General features: G+C 38.0%; 1 protein-coding gene across 1 annotated transcript in view; it reads left to right on the forward strand.

Annotated features, from left to right (window-relative positions):
* The window catches only part of TPD52 (tumor protein D52), a 254,482-nt gene that overhangs the window by 154,962 nt on the left and 78,362 nt on the right, over positions 1 to 21,158 (forward strand). Inside the window, exon 2 of the mRNA XM_004047192.5 lies at positions 12,706 to 12,887. Coding sequence (XP_004047240.3) covers positions 12,706 to 12,887 — 182 coding nt within the window. The remainder of the gene's footprint in view (positions 1 to 12,705; positions 12,888 to 21,158) is intronic.

Here is a 21,158-nt window from a genome sequence, read left to right on the forward strand (position 1 = left end):
GTAAGCCTATCAAAGGCATTCTTCATTTTTGTTACAGGGCTTTCGATCTCTAGCATTTCTTTTTGATTCTTATTTAAAATTTCCATCTTTCTGCATACATTGCTTATCTGTTCTTACATCTTATTTCTTCCGTTAGAGCCCTTAGTGTCTTAATCAATTTGTATTAGATGCCTGGACTGATAATTTCAGTATCCTTGCTGTGTCTGAATCTGGTTCTGATCCTTGCTCTGTCTCTTCAAACTATGTTTTTTGCTTTTTTGTCTATCTTGTAATTTCTTCTTGATAGCTGGACATAATGTATTGGGTAAAAGGAATGGCTGTCAATTGGCGTTTAGTAATGTGGTGATAGGGTGTGTAGGGAGGGAAAGTGTTCTGTAGTCTTATGAGTGGGTCTCAGTCTTCTAGTGAGCCTCTGCCTCTGGACTGTGAACTGCACATTTGCTTCTCAGTGTTTCCCTCTCTTTTGGTAGGACAGAATGACTAGCGCCAGCTAGAGTTGGTTATTTCCCTTCCTCCAGGACACTTAGGCTCTGACAAGTGTTTAGGCTTTGGTTGAAGAGTTTCCTTGAGGACACACGTCATATGCATGATAGTTTTATATATGTGCTTAATGTATATTAAAAAGACAACACCTGTTTGATAAATGAATTGTTGAATAGGAGAGCGTGCTCTGATGTATTTCAAAATAGTTCTATTCCCCACAGAACTTGCCGTCTGAAGTACAAGGGGATTTTTCTCCTATATTCACTGTAAGGACCAGTTTGAGCTCCTGGAGATAAAACTCACAAAAGTGTGAGAGTCCCCAATAACCGAGTCTCTCTGGAGTTTTTAACTTTCAGACTTGTCCACACTAAGCCGCCACCAATTCACCAGTTACAGCTCGGGTTTCCCTACCTCGGCACTGGTTCCCACAGAGGTTTCTTCTTGGAGGCTTCTTTTCAGTAGTTCTCTGCGTTCACTTGTCTCTCCACATTTGAGAACAGCAGTTTTCCCTGTGACCCCCACCTCTCAGATGGATCTAAGAAGAGTTGTTGATTTTTCAGTCATGACAATCAAACACATCTCCAGACATTGCCAAATGTCCCCTGGAGTGGGGGTGGCAGGGAGGAAATCATCTTGGTTGAGAAATACTAGATTAGTCAATAAAACTTGATGGTGGTGACTGAGTCTATAAGAAATTAATTTTTTAAAAAGCTAAAGTTTTTGACAGGGTCTGTTTACCTTCAGACACTATTTGAGTGCTTTACATATGGCCACACATTTATTCCTTACAACAATCTTGTAAAATAGATAGATATAATTACAAACCCCATTTTATAAGATGAGTAAACAGCAGCACAGAGATTCTAAGTGCACAGACCTGTCCCCAGAGCTGGTAAGTGGTAGAGCCAAGGTTCGAGCCACGTGGCCAGACTTCCCAAGCCTTCCTTTGGGAGCCCTCATATTTGAATCATCACAAATTGTTCATATGCTTGCTGCACAGCTGTCATTTGGAGTCTTTTCTTTGCTGCTTCTGTAGGTTATAGAAACAGTATAAGTTACTACTGCATAACAAACCATCCCAAACTTGGCTCTCCTCTGTACAATTTGTTTGATTTTTTTAAGGGAAGAGAAAAAATATATTTATTTTTGACAGGATAATACATGCCTATTACCAGATATTATGCACTTGAGGAATTTTGTGCTTGACAGAATATTGACTGCCCTGCCTCTGTTGTTTTTAGTTATTCTCCTTGTTTTCAGCTTGTCTTCTCACTGCAGCCTGGCATGACTGAGCTCCATACCTTTATGGAATACTTTAGGATAGAATAGCTTTTTTTTTTCACAGCTTCTTCTTCTTGAATTTCACTCTGCTTCATTAATTATCACTCTTCCACATGCTTTCTGTCCACTAGAAAGTATGTTTGTATACTTTTGTTCTCCATCTCTTCTCTTCAATATTGAGAGTTTATAATTTTTACAATTTTTTAATTTATTATTTTACCATCATTTAATGGGATTTCAGGAGGGAGAGAGATAAATGTAAGTACCTTATCACCTTGAGCCACCAATACGTTTATTTCAATAAAAGAATTTTGTTGCGAGCGTAACATTTATTGGTTAGTGTTAAAGAAACAAAAGTTATTATAGCACGGTTAATAGAGGTGGGTCATTTTTGGAGATGCATGTTGAAATTTTTTTCTTGCTAACCAGTATGAAGTAGTTAAAGTATATATACGATTTCATTACTTTTATTGTTATTGTTTTTTTCTTTTTTCTTTGGTTTTTTGTTTTGTTTTGTTTTGTTTTGTTTTGTTTTTGAGATGGAGTCTTGCTCTTTTTGGCCAGGCTGGAGTGCAATGGCGCAATCTCAGCTCACCGTAACCTCCACCTCCTGGGTTCAAGTGATTCTCCTGCCTCAGCCTCCTGAGTAGCTAGGATTACAGGCATGCACCACCTCACCCAGCTAATTTTGTATTTTTAGTAGAGACAGGGTTTCCCCATGTTGGTCAGGCTGTTCTCGAATTCCGGACCTCAGGTGATCCACCTACCTCAGCCTCCCAAAGTGCTGGGATTACAGGGTGAGCCGCTGCACCCAGCTGTTGTTATTGTCTACATTAAAAGAGGTAACTGGGTAGGATGTTGTCTCCCATTTCTAATTTGTATTGTTTTATAAAATCCTTTTTATATTTTAGAATATTTAAGAATTCCTACTACCTTATAGAATTGGAAGAAAATTTATAGTTATCCAATACTTTAATTTACAAATGAGAAAACAGATCTAGAGAAGTTAAATGACTTATTCAGGATTTTTTTTCGCTGTTTATTGGCTGAGTTGGTCATAGAAGTCAGGTTTCGTATTTGTTATTCTTCTGTACTGTTTTCTTTTAAGTTTGCTATAATGTTTTTATCTATTTTCTATCTTCTGCAGCAAGTTTTATTTAAGAACCACTGTTCAGTATCCCATATAACTTTGAATAGCATGTATGGTACTCATGTATAACTTGAGGTAGTTGGATTAGTTGATGTCTCATATTCTTTTAGCACTAGTTGCCCCTGATTCCAAGCTGTATATTAAATGGTCCTCATATGCGTGATAGGTATATATATGCTTAATATATATTAAAAAGACAACACATGTTTGATGAATGAATGAATGCATGATTGAATAAATGAAAGTGATACTGTTCCATATGTCTGTAATTCCTTTACCTTACTCCTTTCTACCTTGATGGTCCTGTCAACTTTCAGGCTTCAAAGGAGAAAATAGTACAGCAGAATAGCAGGAGATCTGATCTCTATGACCAACTGTTAAAGGAAATAGTCAACTCCAAGTTAGTACCTGTGACAGCTCAGTTAGTGAGCTTTATTGTAACATTTTCCAGGGTTAGGCACTGAGCTCTATGATACATATCCAGCGGTGACAGTATGCTTCCAGTCTCTGCAGTCTGTATCAGCATGAGAGGAGCTATCAATGTTAGTTTAGAGACTTTATAAACAGGACTCCCTGTAGTGAACATGGATTGTGGGAGTTGCTACATTTACTGTTTTTAGAAGTCATTTGACAAGTAAATGAGCACATTTTGGCATAAGCCCTAGGATTCAGAGATGGTTCTAGACTATGATTTTTGAAGCAAGGGTTTGTCTGATTGTTTGATGTAGCTTCCCAAAATCAATGATGCAATATCAAAAATCAAATGAAATAATGAGCTACAATTTAAAAGCAAATTCAGGTGTTAATCCAGGGTTCTTATGCTTGTGGTAAAATTATTTCACTCACCGAAAACACTGACTTCCTTGCAAAATATAATAGAGGCAAAAAATAATGGAAGAGAAATGTTCTACTTCCACTTGATTTTAAAGTTACCTGTAAAAAAAAACTATAACTTTATAAAGTTTATAATGTAATAAATATTTAACTACAGACTTACTAAAAATCTCAAGAGAATCTTTTTAAACAGTTGAGAGCACTCAATAATTTTCTAAAACCAAGGGGAAAATACCACTTACTATTATACTAATCTTAGCTCAAACATCTCTTCACAGTTGAAAAAGGACGTTGTGTTATTTTAGGAACAGGTCCTAGTGATGGCTGAATTATCTCCAGTAAAAGTTTAACTACTGGATCTGCTACTACTGTATCTTCGTGTCATCTGGTTTTTTGTTTTGTTTTGTTTTTTGTTTTTGTTTTTGTTGTTTTTTTTTGAAAGTCTCACTCTGTCGCCCAGGCTAGAGTGCAGTTGTGCCATCTCGGCTCACTGCAACCTCCGCCTCCTAGGTTCAAGTGATTCTCCTGCCTCAGCTTCCTGAGTAGCTGGGATTACAGGCACATGCCACCATGCCCGACTAATTTTTGTATTTTAGTAGAGACAGGGTTTCACCGTGTTGGCCAGGCTGGTCTTGAATTCCTGACTTCAAGTGATCCACGCACCTTGGCCTCCCATAGTGCTGGGATCACAGGCGTGAGCCACAATGCCTAGCCCCTGTCATTTAGTTTTAATTGGACTATGGCTTCAATTGAAAGTCAGCCAATTGAAAAAAAAAATAGCCAAAGCGAAAAAAGAAGAAAAAGAAGAGAGGAACTCTGGTAGATATCAACCATAAAAGTGGAGTAATGGGAAAGCAGATCATAGGGAAAGTGGGCAGGACCTGCCCTGGTTACAAGCAGAGACCCCCAAGTTGATACTGTTTGCTCTTCTCTTGAGCACTGCTATTCTCATCTGCTTTGGTGGCAGCTACTATGGATGGAATAATGGCTCCCAGCAAAGGATTATGTAGCTGCTCTTGTCAAGAATGGCTTACTTAGAATTACTCTTTTACACTACCTCTAAGGGGCAAGTCAGCTGTGTCTGTGTTACCTCTGTAGGATTTGTTTTATCTCTGGCTCTGCAAGAAAGAACTATTTTCAAAGTGCTTGTTTAAGGACCTTTAATGTTGTATTTTATGGATTTATAAAACTAGTATGATTGCTCAGGGCATACATTCCTGGTTACCTTTTTAGCTCTAGTTGGCCTCTAGGCCTACTGACTTGTCTTTAGTTTAGCTTGACCCTTTTGTGCTGAGGATTTTTTCCCTGTGTGTTTCAGTTCACCAAGTAAATTCATCATCATACCCTCCCTCTAGCACCTGAGGGACTTGGCATAAGCCAAATGTCTTGACTTTCTTTTTCCTGAAGCAGAGGTCATAAACTTGTGGTTCGTGGGCCAAATTCAACACCTGGATGTGTTTGGCCAGGTTTGTAAAATGGAAAACTTTATCCCCCTGCATATAAGTATTTAAAAATTGGAAAATTTACATTAATATGTGGATTTCTGGCTTTTCTTGGAAAATTAAAACATTAAAAATTAAAACATGGGGACTTGAATTGCAGCTGCAGCTGGAGCTGAGTAGTGTCTACACCTTTTAAACTTGGGCACATATCCTGATTATCAAGCCCTCACCTGGCCTGGCATTTGAGTTTATAATCTTTCAAGTAGTACATGCATTAAACTTAAGTCACAAATATGGTTGTGTAGCTTTAAAAGTAAATGTGCTTTACTATTGAACTTTTAGTAGTTCTCCCCGAACAACAAATGTAAAACTCATTCCAAATACAGCATTTAGGTTGTCAGATCAAATTGTTAATGTCCTTCCGTGATTTGCTCTCACAGATAGAAACTTAACACTTCCTTTAGTTTGTACCTAATTGCACACACCACTCCATACACAAAAATGAGTAGAAGGCACAAATCTGTGTTCACGGATTTGGAAAAAATGTGTTTGGAAAAAATTTTTGTAAGAAAAAAGAATAATTAGTCATACCTCAAGTGAATTCAATATGTAAAAAGACTCCCAGAAAGTGAATAGCACAAAACAAGCTATTTTTCTTTTGGAATTTACTTTAGGAAAAAGAAAAGTATAACAAATTCAAGTTGTTTAAAAAGAATTATATATCAGGAACTCATATTCAGACTGATCATTGTGATGAAAGGCTCTTAATTGTTTTTATCTTAATGTATATTTACATTTGTATTAAAAGAATAGTCACTTTCACTAAACTTGATTTAGAAGGCATTTTTTTACAGATGGTCAGTGCTAGGAATAAAGTCAATTGCTTCTTGGATGCCCTCCTCACGTGCTCGTACTCTGACCACTAACCACCCCCCACCCCATTCTCAGAGACTTGATATACAGGCACTCTTCTACTCTCCCTACCCTGCCTGGGCTCTCGAGACCTCACCCTGGACTATCACATCTCTGTCATCCTCCGCCAAGTATAGATGCCTAATTTCTTTCTTTCTTTTTTCTTTTTTGAGACAGTTTCGCTCTTGTTGCCCAGGCTGGAGTGAAATGGCGTGATCTCGGCTCACCATAACCTCTGCCTCCTGGGTTCAAGTGATCCTTCCTCGGCCTCCTGAGTAGCTGGGATTATAGGCATGCACCATGATGCCTGGCTAATTTTGTACTTTTATTTTTATTTATTTATTTATTTATTTTTTATTATACTTTAGATTCTAGGGTACATGTGCACAACGTGCAGGTTTGTTACATATGTATACATGTGCCATGTTGGTGTGCTGCACCCATTAACTCGTCATTTACATTAGGTATTTCTCCTAATGCTATCCCTCCCCTCTCCCCCCACCCCACGACAGTCCCCAGAGTGTGATGTTCCCCTTCCTGTGTCCAGGTGTTCTCGCTGTTCAGTTCCCACCTATGAGTAAGAACATGAGGTGTTTGGTTTTTTTGTCCTTGCAATAGTTTGCTGAGAATGGTGGTTTCCAGCTTCATCCGTGTCCCTACAAAGGACATGAACTCATGCTTTTTTATGGCTGCATAGTATTCCATGGTGTATATGTGCCACATTTTCTTAATCCAGTCTATCATTGATGGACATTTGGGTTGGCTCCAAGTCTTTGCTATTGTGAATAGTGCCACAGTAAACATATGTGTGCATGTGTCTTTATAGCAGCATGATTTATAATCCTTTGGGTATATACCCAGTAATGGGATGGCTGGGTCAAATGGTATTTCTAGTTCTAGATCCCTGAGGAACTGTCACAATGTCTTCCACAATGGTTGAACTAGTTTACAGTCCCACCAACAGTGTAAAAGTGTTCCTATTTCTCCACATCCTCTCCAGCACCTGTTGTTTCCTGACTTTTTAATGATTGCCATTCTAACTGGTGTGAGATGGTATCTTATTGTGGTTTTGATTTGCATTTCTCTGATGGCCAGTGATGATGAGCATTTTTTCATATGTCTGTTAGCTGCATAAATGTCTTCTTTTGAGAAGTGTCTGTTCATATCCTTCACCCACTTTTTGAGGGGGTTGTTTGATTTTTTTCTTGTAAATTTGTTTGAGTTCTTTGTAGATTCTGGATATTAGCCCTTTGTCAGATGAGTAGATTGCAAAAATTTTCTCCCATTGTGTAGGTTGCCTGTTCACTCTGATGGTAGTTTCTTTTGCTGTGCAGAAGCTCTTTAGTTTAATTAGATCCCATTTGTCAATTTTGGCTTTTGTTGCCATTGCTTTTGATGTTTTGGACATGAAGTCCTTGCCCGTGCCTTTGTCCTGAATGGTATTGCCTAGGTTTTCTTCTAGGGTTTTTATGGTTTTAGGTCTAACATTTAAGTCTTGAATCCATCTTGAATTAATTTTTGTATAAGGTGTAAGAAAGGGATCCAGTTTCAGCTTTCTACATATGGCTAGCCAGTTTTTCCAGCACCATTTATTAAATAGGAAATCCTTTCCCCATTTCTTGTTTTTGTCAGGTTTGTCAAAGATCAGATAGTTGTAGATACACGGCTTTATTTCTGAGGGCTCCATTCTGTTCCATTGGTGTATATCTCTGTTTTGGTACCAGTATCATGCTGTTTTGGTTACTGTAGCCTTGTAGTATAGTTTGAAGTCAGGTAGTGTGATGCCTCCAGCTTTGTTCTTTTGGCTCAGGATTGACTTGGCGATGCGGGCTCTTTTTTGGTTCCATATGAACTTGAAAGTAGTTTTTTCCAATTCTGTGAAGAAAGTCATTGGTAGCTTGATGGGGATGGCATTGAATCTATAAATTACCTTGGGCAGTATGGCCATTTTCATGATATTGATTCTTCCTATTCATGAGCATGGAATGTTCTTCCATTTGTTTGTATCCTCTTTTATTTTGTTGAGCAGTGGTTTGTAGTTCTCCTTGAAGAGGTCCTTCACATCCCTTGTAAGTTGGATTCCTAGGTATTTTATTCTCTTTGAAGCAATTGTGAATGGGAGTTCACTCATGATTTGTCTCTCTGTTTGTCTGTTATTGGTGTATAAGAATGCTTGTGATTTTTGCACATTGATTTTGTATCCTGAAACTTTGCTGAAGTTTCTTATCAGCTTAAGGAGATTTTGGGCTGTGATGATGGGGTTTTCTAAATATACAATCATGTCATCTGCAAACAGGGACAATTTGACTTCCTCTTTTCCTAATTGAATACCCTGTATTTCCTTCTCCTGCCTGATTTTCCTGGCTAGAACTTCCAACACTGTGTTGAATAAGAGTGGTGAGAGAGGGCATCCCTGTCTTGCACCAGTTTTTAAAGGGAATACTTCCAGTTTTTGCCCATTCAGTATGATATTGGCTGTGGGTTTGTCATAAATAGCTCTTATTATTTTGAGATACATCCCATCAATACCTAATTGCTTGAGAGTTTTTAGCATGAAGGGCTGTTGAATTTTGTCAAAGGTCTTTTCTGCATCTATTGAGATAATCAAGTGGTTTTTGTCTTTGGTTCTGTTTATATGCTGGATTACATTTATTGATTTGCATATGTTGAACCAGCCTTGCATCCCAGGAATGAAGCCCACTTGATCATGGTGGATAAGCTTTTTGATGTGCTGCTGGATTTGGTTTACCAGTATTTTATTGAGGATTTTTGCATCAATGTTCATCAAGGATATTGGTCTAAAATTCTGTTTTTTTGTTGTGTCTCTGCCAGGCTTTGGTATCAGGATGATACTGGCCTTATAAAATGAGTTAGGGAGGGTTCCCTCTTTTTCTATTGATTGGAATAGTTTCAGAAGGAATGGTACCAGCTCCTCCTTGTACCTCTGGTAGAATTCAGCTGTGAATCCGTCTGGTCCTGGACTTTTTTTGGTTGGTAGGCTATTAATTATTGCCTCATTTTCAGAGCCTGTTATTGGTCTATTCAGAGAGTCAACTTCTTCCTTGTTTAGTCTTGGGAGGGTGTATGTGTCGAGGAATTTATCCATTTCTTCTAGATTTTCTAGTTTATTTGCGTGGAGGTGTTTATAGTATTCTCTGATGGTAGTTTGTATTTCTGTGGGATCGGTGCTGTTATCCCCTTTATCATTTTTTATTGCGTCTATGTGATTCTTCTCTCTTTTCTTCTTTATTAGCCTTGCTAGTGGTCTATCAATTTTGTTGATCCTTTCAAAAAACCAGCTCCTGGATTCATTGATTATTTGAAGGTTTTTTTGTGTCTCTATTTCCTTCAGTTCTGCTCTGATTTTAGTTATTTCTGCGTTCATTTCGTTATGTACCCAGCAGTCATTCAGGAGCAGGTTGTTCAGTTTCCATGTAGTTGAGCGGTTTTGAGTGAGTTTCTTAATCCTGAGTTCTAGTTTGATTGCACTGTGGTCTGAGAGACAGTTTGTTATCATTTCTGTTTTACATTTGCTGAGGAGTGCTTTACTTCCAACTACATGGTCGATTTTGGAATAAGTGTGATGTGGTGCTGAGAAGAATGAATATTCTGTTGATTTTGGTTGGGGAGTTCTGTAGATGTCTATTAGATCCACTTGGTTTGGAGCTGAGTTCAATTCCTGGATATCCTTGTTAACTTTCTGTCTCATTGATCTGTCTAATGTTGACAGTGGGGTGTTAAAGTCTCCCATTATTATTATGTGGGAGTCTAAGTCTCTTTGTAGGTCTCTAAAGACTTGCTTTATGAATCTGGGTGCTCCTGTATTGGGTGCATATATATTTAGGATAGTTAGCTCTTCTTGTTGAATTGATCCCTTTACCATTAAGTAGTGGCCTTCTTTGTCTCTTTTGATCTTTGTTGGTTTAAAGTCTGTTTTATCAGAGACTAGGATTGCAACCCCTGCCTTTTTTTGTTTTCCATTTGCTTGGTAGATCTTCCTCTATCCCTTTATTTTAAGGCTATGTGTGTCTCTGCAGGTGAGACGGGTCTCCTGAATACAGCACACTGATGGGTCTTGACTCTTTATCCAATTTGCCAGTCTGTGTCTTTTAATTGGAGCATTTAGTCCATTTACATCTAAGGTTAATATTGTTATGTGTGAATTTGATCCTGTCATTATGATGTCCTTTGGTTGTTTTGCTCGTTAGTTGATGCAGTTTCTTCCTAGCATCCATGGTCCACAATTTGGCATGTTTTTGCAGTGTCTGGTACCGGTTGTTCCTTTCCATGTTTAGTGCTTCCTTCAGGAGCTTCTTTAGGGCAGGCCTGGTGGTGACAAAATCTCTCAGCATTTGCTTGTCTGTAAAGGATTTTATTTGTCCTTCACTTATGAAGCTTAGTTTGGCTGGATATGAAATTCTGGGTTGAAAATTCTTTTCCTTAAGAATGTTGAATATTGGCCCCCACTCTCGTCTGGCTTGTAGAGTTTCTGCCGAGAGATCCGCTGTTAGTCTGATGGGCTTCCCTTTGTGGGTAACCTGACCTTTCTCTCTGGCTGCCCTTAACATTTTTTCCTTCATTTCAACTTTGGTGAATCTGATAATTGTGTGTCTTGGAGTTGCTCTTCTCGAGGAGTACCTTTGTGGCATTCTCTGTATTTCCTGAATTTGAATGTTGGCCTCCCTTGCTAGATTGGGGATGTTCTCCTGGATAATATCCTGAAGAGTGCTTTCCAACTTGGTTCCATTCTCCCCGTCACTTTCGGGTACACCAATCAGACATAGATTTGGTCTTTTCACATAGTCCCATATTTCTTGGAGGCTTTGTTCATTTCTTTTTACTTTTTTTCCTCTAAACTTCTCTTCTCGCTTCTTTTCATTAATTTGATCTTCAATCACTGATACCCTTTCTTCCGGTTGATCGAATCAGCTACTGAAGCTTGTGCATTCGTCACGTAGTTCTTGTGCCGTGGTTTTCAGCTCCATCAGGTCATTTAAGGACTTCTCTGCATTGGTTATTCTAGTTAGCCATTTGTCTAATCTTTTTTCAAGGTTTTTAGCTTCTTTGCAATGGGTTCTAACTTCCTTCTTTAGCTTAGAGAAGTTTGATCGTCTGAAGCCTTCTTCTCTCAAGTCATCAAAGTCATTCTCTGTCCAGCTTTGTTCCATTGCTGGCAAGGGGCTGCATTCCTTTGGAGGGGGAGAGGCACTCTGATTTTTAGAATTTTCAGCTTTTCTGCTCTGTTTTTTCCCCATCTTTGTTGTTTTATCTACCTTTGGTCTTTGATGATGGTGACATACAGATGGGGTTTTGGTGTGGATGTCCTTTCTGTTTGTTAGTTTTCTTTCTAACAGTCAGGACCCTCAGCTGCAGGTCTGTTGGAGTTTGCTGGAGATCCACTTCAGACCCAGTTTGCCTGGGTATCAGCAGCAGAGGCTGCGGAACAGCGAATATTGATGAACAGCAAATGTTGCTGCCTGATTGTTCCTCTGGAAGCTTCGTCTCAGAGGGTTACCCGGCTGTGTGAGGTGTCAGTCTGCCCCTACTAGGGGGTGCCTCCCAGTTAGGCTACTCGGGGGTCAGGGACCCACTTGAGGAGGAAGTCTGTCTGTTCTCAGATCTGAAACTCAGTGCTGGGAGAACCACTACTCTCTTCAAAGCTGTCAGACAGGGACATTTACGTCTACAGAGGTTTTTGCTGCCTTTTGTTCGGCTATGCCCTGCCCCCAGAGGTGGAGTCTACAGAGGCAGGCAGGCCTCCTTGAGCTTTGGTGGGCTCCACCCAGTTGGAGCTTCCTGGCTGCTTTGTTTACCTACTCAAGCCTTGGCAATGGTGGGCGCCCCTCCCCCAGCCTCGTTGCTGCCTTGCAGTTCGATCTCAGACTGCTGTGCTAGCAGTGAGCGAGGCTCCGTGGGCATGGGACCCTCCGAGCCAGGCGTGGGTTATAGTCTCCTCTTGTGCCGTTGGCTATGACCATTGGAAAACCGCAGTATTAAGGTGGGAGTGACCCGATTTTCCAGGTGCCGTCTGTCACAACTTCCCTTGGCTAGGAAAGGGAATTCCCTGACCCCTTGCGCTTTCTGGGTGAGGCCCTGTTTCGGCTCACACTCAGTGGGCTGCACCCACTGCCCTGCACCCACTGTCCGACAAGCACCAGTGAAATGAACCCAGTACCTCAGTTGGAAATGCAGAAATCACCCGTCTTCTGGGTCACTCACGCTGGGAGCTGTAGACTGGAGCTGTTCCTATTCGGCCATATTGGAACCCCTAATTTTGTATTTTTAGTAGAGACAGGGTTTCTCTATGTTGGTCAGGCTTAGAACTCCCGACCTCAGGTGATCCACCTGCCTCGGCCTCCCAAAGTGCTGGGATAACAGGTGTGAGCCACTGCACTCCACCTTGATGCCTACTTTCTTTAGCTCCTCTTCGGGAAGGAAAGGATGGAAGAGGAAGTTGAAGAGCATAACTGGCATTTTAAAGCAAAATTCCACATATATTTTAAAATTATTGCTACAATAATTGACTTTAAGAAAATTTCTTTAAGACTTTATTGTACCTTCATGTTGAGTTATATGTGTATAAATATCTCTTTTCATATTTAGGGTTCTCCAAAAAATGTGGAATCCTTTGCATCTATGCTGAGACGTTCTCCTCTTACACAGATGGGACCTGCAAAGGATAAACTGGTCATTGGACGGATCTTTCATATTGTGGGGAATGATCTTTACATAGATTTTGGTGGAAAGTTTCATTGTGTATGTAGAAGACCAGAAGTGGATGGAGAGTAAGTAAAATCATTTCCAAGTACCTTAAGAGTATTCATAAAAGTTGCGATAGCGCAAAAGTATTGTTGAATGAAAGGTGATTTTTTGAAAAGACAGAAAACATATTTATTTGTCTTGATAATGCTGCAGTAAAGTCTGAAGTGCTTTAAAAATACTTGTTGGTCATGTCAGGCCAGACTTATATCTTCTCAAAGCAGTGAGAGCAGTTGTTAGGAAGACTTGAACGTTCATCCTGATAATAAGCCATTCCACACCATAAACTTAAAACCAACTTTGTAATAATGCATGTTGCTTAGGCTATTTTGCCTGGAACCATTTTTTTGTCTCTTCTCTCTGTTCCATAGTCTCTTTCCACTTCTCCTTTCTTTTCTTATTATTTTGCATCTATTTTTAGGATTATTTTTCCTAATAGAGTTCATTCTGTTGTAGTTTATGTAGGTAAAGATATTTATGAATATAAATAGGCACTGGAGAAAGCACTAAGTTGGGAGATCTAGGAGTGGAATATCAAGAGTCAAGGAGAGGTTGAACTAAGATTCTGAGATGGGAAAACAATAGAACAATAGTAAACGAGATAGAAGTGATTTTTTTCCCCCATCAATTTCTAATGTGTATTTTTTACTTTTCACTATTTTTGATATCAGGATGCATGTTACAGTTGACAGTATATTAAATTAACTGGCAGTGTTTTTTTTTTAATCATATATAAAACAATAGTGAATCTAGTAATCAATGGTATTTTAGATAGGATGAATTACAGTGTTTAAGAAGTTTTTGGCATATAAAAATTGGTCATATTGTGGAAATGAAAGGCGAAGAGTCTACTGTAGACCTAGGAGAGCAATTATGAGAACGAGTTGCCTCTCTCCTGAGAGCTGGATATCTAAAGATGCCATTGATAATTGGTCTTACCCAATTTAGAGACATAAGCTTGTTCTACCTGAATCTGAATAGGGTCTGACAAACTTAACAGAATACACATTTCCTCAGATTAATGATATATGAGTAAATATTTAACAACTAGTTGATTAAAAAAAAAAAAAGCCCCGATTTCTGTAATGTGAAATACTCCCAGCATGGCCAATGTCAAGTCACCAACATGATGTCACTGAATGCAGAGTTGGGAAGATGTGTGCACAGTGCTTCTCACAAGCTGGTATTAGCTGGCTGCAGCACACCTCTACCTTAGATAACCAGAAGCTGAACAGTGTTTTAACAAGATGAGTGGTATAAACCAGGTGTCAGCTGAAAGACTGTGCTCCCTGGCATGAGAGGATTGGCTTGAGCATGACTTGAATTGGTGTATCAAATATCATACAAGCTTAGTTCAAAAGTAGGGAGACTCAAAGAAATTTCTAAGTAGGATGTGTCTGTCAATCCAGATTTTAATACTGTAATCAGTATCTGTTACGTAAACGGCTACTGAAGGAATTCAATTAGTTATTGTGTCTAAAAATTTAGAAAAGTGATTGGCATATGGTAAACAAATGCTACTATTGTTATTTTCATTGCATTGTTATTACTAAGATCCTGGTGACCTAATGATGACATCCCTAAAGAATTCCTTTTAAGGAGGGTTTATGAAGGAGGCAAGTAAGAAGATATGTGATACAAAAGTTACCCTTTAAGAGAGGTATCCTCAGCTCTTAGGTACTATCAGCAGAAGCTGTAGCAGATCATTTTTTCATTAGTAGAAAATATATAGTAATTATAAAATAAAGTGCTGTTTTATTTTACACAAAGAAATCCTTAGTCCCCTCCTTACAATTGATCATCTACCATGGATGTTGTCCATCGCAGTGCCTGTCTTATTCTTACAAGCTGACCTAACATGCAACTGGAGAATCAGGTATTGACTTTATAAAAAGATCTATTTTATGACAACTCTGCTAAGATATTTCTCAGCAGATATTCAACTGCTTAGTCAAGTTTATTATAAATTACAAATACTAGTCATATACTTTTTTTATGTATGAGGGTGCAATTCTGTTAATCATATCTCTTTCATGGATATTTATTTCTTTGGGGATATTCTTTTGTCGGCACTGTTCTTTTTTCTCATTGAATTAAAAATTTAAAACACCACTTTTGTGATTATGTTATATTCTTGAACATAATATATTCAGAATGCCTTAGAGATCTAGAATTAAATTGCCCCAGCTGGACTTGAACTCCTGGGCTCAAGCAATCCTCCCACCTCAGCCTCCTGAGTAGCAGGGACTTACAGACATGTACCACCATGCTTGGCTTTAAGTCACAGATTTTTAAGTATCAGATTTGCGATTAGTTTTCTAATGAGTAGTATAGTCTGATTTTAATTTGTTTTATGTGTAGTATAGCTTTAAACGGTTAAATACTGGCATCTATTACAACATTTATTAGATCTTGATTTTTTATTTAAAACTAAATATATACCACATATGCACACGTTCTGTTATATAAATTATTTTCTTGAAACCTCCATCTCTGTCTGTTCTTCCCCCAATGAAGCAGTCATAAAAGCTTTTTGAGGGGAGAGGGGGTGGCTCTTAGTAATTTTGCAAGTAAATTCTCTAGTCTTTGGAGCAGTCACTATATTAGAGTCTTTTTAAAGGTACTTAGGAGAGTTATATGCCTACATCTCTTTGTTCTGTAGTTATCTGTAGTAATTTCTCTATTCCTGCTTCCATGAAACCACCTGCTTAATATCCAGTTACTCTTACCAGAAATACCCATTTAAACTTCAGAGGAGTCACAAAATAAATACGTTCATGAATGAGGATCATCAAGAGGGAGGAGCCAAAGTGCTACAGGAGTTGGTTTGTTCATTCATTGATTCATTCACTCATTCATTCAACAAATACTTACTAGACCTCTTCAATTTGCCAGGTACTGTTGTAAAGACTGGTAAACCAGACAGACTAGTTCTCTGCTCTCTTGAAGTGCATATGCAAATGGGGGAAGGAAGCATAGATAGTAAACAAGTACATGAATCAATTTAAAATATTGGTAATTACATAAGTAAAAATGGATAATATGGTGACAGAGTGCCTGGTGAGTGGAAAATAACAGTAGTCAAAAAAGGCTTTTGACTTCTAGTTCTAGTTCTGTAAGTCTGAAATGTCATCAAAGTGCCTTTAAAAAAAAAAAAGATAAGAGTCAAGGCTTCAGCTATCTCTGAAGCTCTCTCTCTTCAGCTTCCTCTTTGGTCCTACAGACTGATAATGTTATTTCTAACTGTGCCCAATCTTCAGCCAAGGTTTAACATCAGTAGTTCGATTACTTATTTTCTCTACCTACATATCCTATGTACATACCCTTATGGCTATGTAGATAACAACTCCAGCTCTTTATCGACATACATTGTTTTTTGGAGAGAAACTTTTTAACGTAGCAAATTTCATGTTCTCCAATTTTTAATCTGTCATGAAATGAAGGTTTATACTCTTCACAGAATGATTATTAGATCTTCATTTGTACATGTGGAAATGCCTAGGTTCTTTCCAAAACCCTTCTCTAGGTTTCTTATAGCAATCTGTCACTTATGCTTTGAAAATATTGTTGAGAATTGTCAGGTCAGCATAATTACTATTTTGGTTACTGATTACTCCTACTTATATCTAAAACAAAATTTGTGGGTAGGAACCTACTTTATTCAAATGTTTGCCTGTTGTCTTTATCACTGAACAAGGAAGTAATGAGATCCAGCTCAGTTGTTGGTGGTCTTCCCCTTTTTGTACCTGTACGTTTAGATTATATGACGAGGTAGAACAGCTTATTGGGCTGGACACATGTTCTCTGCAGTTATGCTGTCAGGCCTCTGACTGAGCAGATTCTAGGAGGCTGAATCTCCATAATGGCAGAGCTTCCTGCTTTGGTACATTTTAAATTGTTATAAATAAGAGAAATATTTACATAATCTGTTCATCATTTATCAGCCTTCCTTTTTTTTTTGATCCTTTTAGAGAACTATTTTCTTCTCTTCATTCAGACTTCTGTGTAGTTGAATAATGCTACTTTAGGACAGTTTAAAGATTAATTAAGTACAATGAAAAATAACTAATTGAAATATCCAGTTTAGCCAAATGTTTTAATTTTTTATTGTTTCTTTTAATAAGTAAGTTTGGCATTTCAGACTTATAACAACTAATAGGGATCAGAAAATATTTTGATTAATGAATATTCTAATTAGCTAAATAATAGCCTTTTAAGTTCTATAACTTTTGTTTTAATGTTCATTTTTGATTATAGTTTAAAGGAGCAGTTTTTAGTCTTTGTACCAAAACGCCCTAGAGTTTTGCAGAAAAGCATAAGATATTGCTTATTGGGGATAAAGGGGCAGTTGGGCCCTACTTTCAGAGCAGCCCTGCATTTATCTGTTTTATGTATTATAGCTCTGGGACAATTTTGTTTAATGTACGTGATGAGTATTTCTACTGTAAATAAGAAAAGTTTGAAAAACACTTGGAAAGGAAGAAACTAATTTTAGAAAGACATGACCTTAATAGTAGCATTCAGAATCTAAGCTATAGTACTTAAGCATGAACAATAGTAATTTGATCTACTTAGAATGAGTTGCAAAATAGACATACGTATATTTAGAGATTTTGAGACATGCATGGGACCTTATAGTACCAGCCTCAAAAGTTATAATTATTATATTTTTCTTTTAAATCAGCTTATGACTTGAAGTCAGAAATCACATATGACAAATCAGAATGACTCAGAATGGCATTAACTTCTTTGGAAGTTATCATTTAATAACTGATTTGTCAAATCAATTGACATCATCTTTTTCTTTTGTAAAGCCCACTGACAGATACCAACACCACATGGAACATTAGAAATTAGTAGTCCTGTACTATACCTAGGCACTTTGGTTTCTTCCAGTTGAGGTATATGTTTAGCAAAAGCTCAGTTGTGCTTGTTTCTTTCTTTCTTTTTTTTTTTTTTTTTTTTTGAGACAGAGTCTTGTTCTGTCGCCCAGGCTGGAGTGCAGTGGCATGATCTCAGCTCATTGCAACTTCTGCCTCCCAGGTTCAAGCAATTCTTGTGCCTCAGCCTCCTGAGTAGCTGGGATTACAGGCATGTGCCACCATGCTCAGCTAATTTTTGTATTTTTAGTGGAGACAGGGTTTTGCCGTGTTGGCCAGGCTGGTCTTGAACTCCTGGCATCAAGTGATCCGCCCATCTCAGCCTCCCAAAGTGCTGGGATTACAGGCATAAGCCACCATGCCCGGCCTAGTTGTACTCATTTCAGAACGTGTTTATATTAAGAAATTTACTTGAATATTGTACAAATTAATAAAATTTGAATACAGAAAGGGTTTTTGTTCTTATGAATGCTAACTTTAATGTTTTAGAAAGACTCCATAACAGAAAACTTTGGTTTTTTTGTTTTTTTTTCCCCGTCTCTGCTGCTTGAATCGGAAAGGAGAGAGTTTTTTGTTTTTAAGAAATTGCTATTGAATTAGATTGTGCAAGAAAACTGTAGATTGAAACAAAAATTATAAAAACATGAAAGGTATTGCTTTCCAGTTGTCTTTCTGTTCTTGTTCTACTTTCACATGACTGGCCCTGGCAGTCACAGACCTTGCAGTGTGGGTATTGTTATGTGAGGAAGAGCAGAGCTTCAGTGAGTGGACCCCCTACTGAGAGAGAACGCCTTGGCCCCATATTAGAATATTTGCATTAATCTGCTTTAAGTTAATATTTTTGCTGTGTACATGTATACTTTTTTTATGAGGCTTTAACCTAATTTACCATGAACCTTTCTATGAGTCAGAGGGCTTGTATGGTAATTTAAAAATACAGAGCACTTTTCCCATCATAGGAACCTGTATACCCTTGTTTTTAGACATTTTTTTCTGTCATATTAATGCAGCAAACAGTTTCACAGACTTGATTGTTTCCTTTCTATATTCCATCTGATTTCCTTCTGATAATCTTAACAGCTTTTTAAAAACCTACACTGGTATTTTATGTATATTGTCTTATATATTCTTCACAACAAACATAGATAGTAGGTATTATCCCCATTTCCCAAATGAAGAAAATGAGTCTCTGAGCATAAATAATGTGCTGCAGTCACGCAACTAGGGATTAACAAAGCAGGGATTCAAATCTAGGGCTGTGTACATCCAAATTTTCTTTTCACCCCGCTGTGCTTCACTCTAAATCATACAATATATAATAACTCAAGCATCATGAAGACTTCCTAAAACAGTCTTACATATGAAGCAGTTTCATGTCAGGGACCCTGAAGGCAGTGTGGCAGTGAAGCTCTGTGGAGGTCTGTTAAAAAATGAGAGGTAGTCTGTTATATCTTTGGTTATGGTGTCCGTTGTTGCTGTGGTCTGAATGTTTGTGTCCCTGCAGAATTCATTTGTTGGAACATAATCACCAGTGTGATGTAGTTAGGAGGCTGGGCTTTTGGGAGGTACTTAGGTCATGAGGATTCTGCCCTCATGAGTGGGATTAGTGAATTGGCTAGTTAGTTAATCTATGAACCAGAACCAGGTCTTCATGACACTAAATATGCTTGTGCCTTGATCCTGGACTTCCAGCCTCTAGAACTATGAGAAAGAAGTTTCTGCTGTTTATAAGATACCCTCATTTATGGTGTTTTGTTATTCAGATCGAACAGACTAAGAAATAGTATGGTAAGTTTGAATAGTGTAACCCCCAATAAGCTAATAACTATCAGGTCTAGGCTTTGTTTTGTAATGGATCTGTATCATAATTGTGGTAAGACCTCTAGTCACAGGACCTGGTTAATATCAGTATGCCTCATGTTATTTGGGAATGATGTATTTCAAAAAAGTTTATTGTGTAAATAATAGAAAATTGGCTATTTATACCTAATATACTTAATTTTTAATTGTTTACTGGTTCTTTTAATAAAATGTATTATATACTTTCTTTGAACCTTGTTAGACCTAAAATAGTTGAACCTTTTTTTGTTTTTGCTTTTGATGACCCAGGGTCATAATTATAAACATTAATTTCTATATTGTATCATAATAAAAATATACAGAATTATTGCTGCATAACCATATAACCCTCCAGTTCTGCAGTTTTGTGTTATCTCTCCTTTACTGCTGTTATGCCCTTGTCTGCTTTTTATAGCTTTCTCAGACCTCCTAATTTTCCTCTTCCAGTATGCCTATACTTGGGAGATCAGTCATCAAATTTGTTGTGCTTAAAATAAGAACAACTAGGGTTTGAGTAAGGACCTAGCAGCCTCTTCTGTGAGTAAAGTGTGGGTACTTTAGTGTATGGACTTCAACATGTATTCTGACAGCTCCTAAACTCCTTCTGTTTAGGTCTCACTGGTCTGTGTAGCTACTTGATGTCACCAGATAACTAACTTCCTGATAAGTGAAGTGTAACTGGGTTGGAGTTTTGCCTGTGTCGACTGCCTGTTCACTGATGCCCTTGATAGGGATTGTCACATATCAGAACAGTGTTTGTTGAACCAATCAAGGTGCCGAGTGTTTTGGACATGAGCATTTATCATGGTTGAGACTTTAACACCTCCAGTAGGGGCAGTAGCAAAAATAAGGTGGAATTATTCAATCCGAAATCCTGCTTGAGATGGTACCAATTCTTATAGTGAATTTGCAAATCAATGAGTAAATTTCTTAAAACTCTTGTTAAGCCCAAAGAATTGCTTTATAGCATTGATTAGTTTGGAAGCCTTGTAATGCACTGGTAAAACATTTTATCAATCTCAAGAAATAAGCTGCTTGTTTTATTAATTTTATTTTTAAATGAACTGGGCATGATAAGATTTTTCATTGAGTCACCAAACTTTTAATGAGCATCTGTTATGTGCTACCTGTGTATTTAAGGCTAGTGACATACAGACTAATGACAATCCCTTCTTCCAGGGAGTTGATCTGGTCAGGGGGATAGAGAAGTAAACCAATAAATATAACATCTTATAAGTTCTGTTCACTGTATTCTACAGGAATGGAGAAGGAATCGATGGTTCAATCTGCTTGTGTCAGAGAAGGCTTCCCAGAGGAACTAACAATAGAACTGGGTTGCAAAGGATGGGTAGGAGATACTAAGTGCCGAAAGTGAGAGTGTTTCTGGGTGAAGGAGCAGCACTTGAACAAGTTTTAAATGAGAGAGAGGCTGCCTCTTCTGGGAATTCAAGTGGTTTAGTTGGCTTAAGTTTAGGAGGAGTGATGGGAGAGTGGGGAGATGACCAGGAGCCAGATTTTCAAGGAATTTACATATTGTCCTAAAAAATTGGGATTTTATTTTCAAAGTAGCAAAGAATC

Source organism: Gorilla gorilla, chromosome 7 (assembly GCF_029281585.2).
Source record: "Gorilla gorilla gorilla isolate KB3781 chromosome 7, NHGRI_mGorGor1-v2.1_pri, whole genome shotgun sequence".
Classification (NCBI taxonomy): domain Eukaryota; kingdom Metazoa; phylum Chordata; class Mammalia; order Primates; family Hominidae; genus Gorilla; species Gorilla gorilla.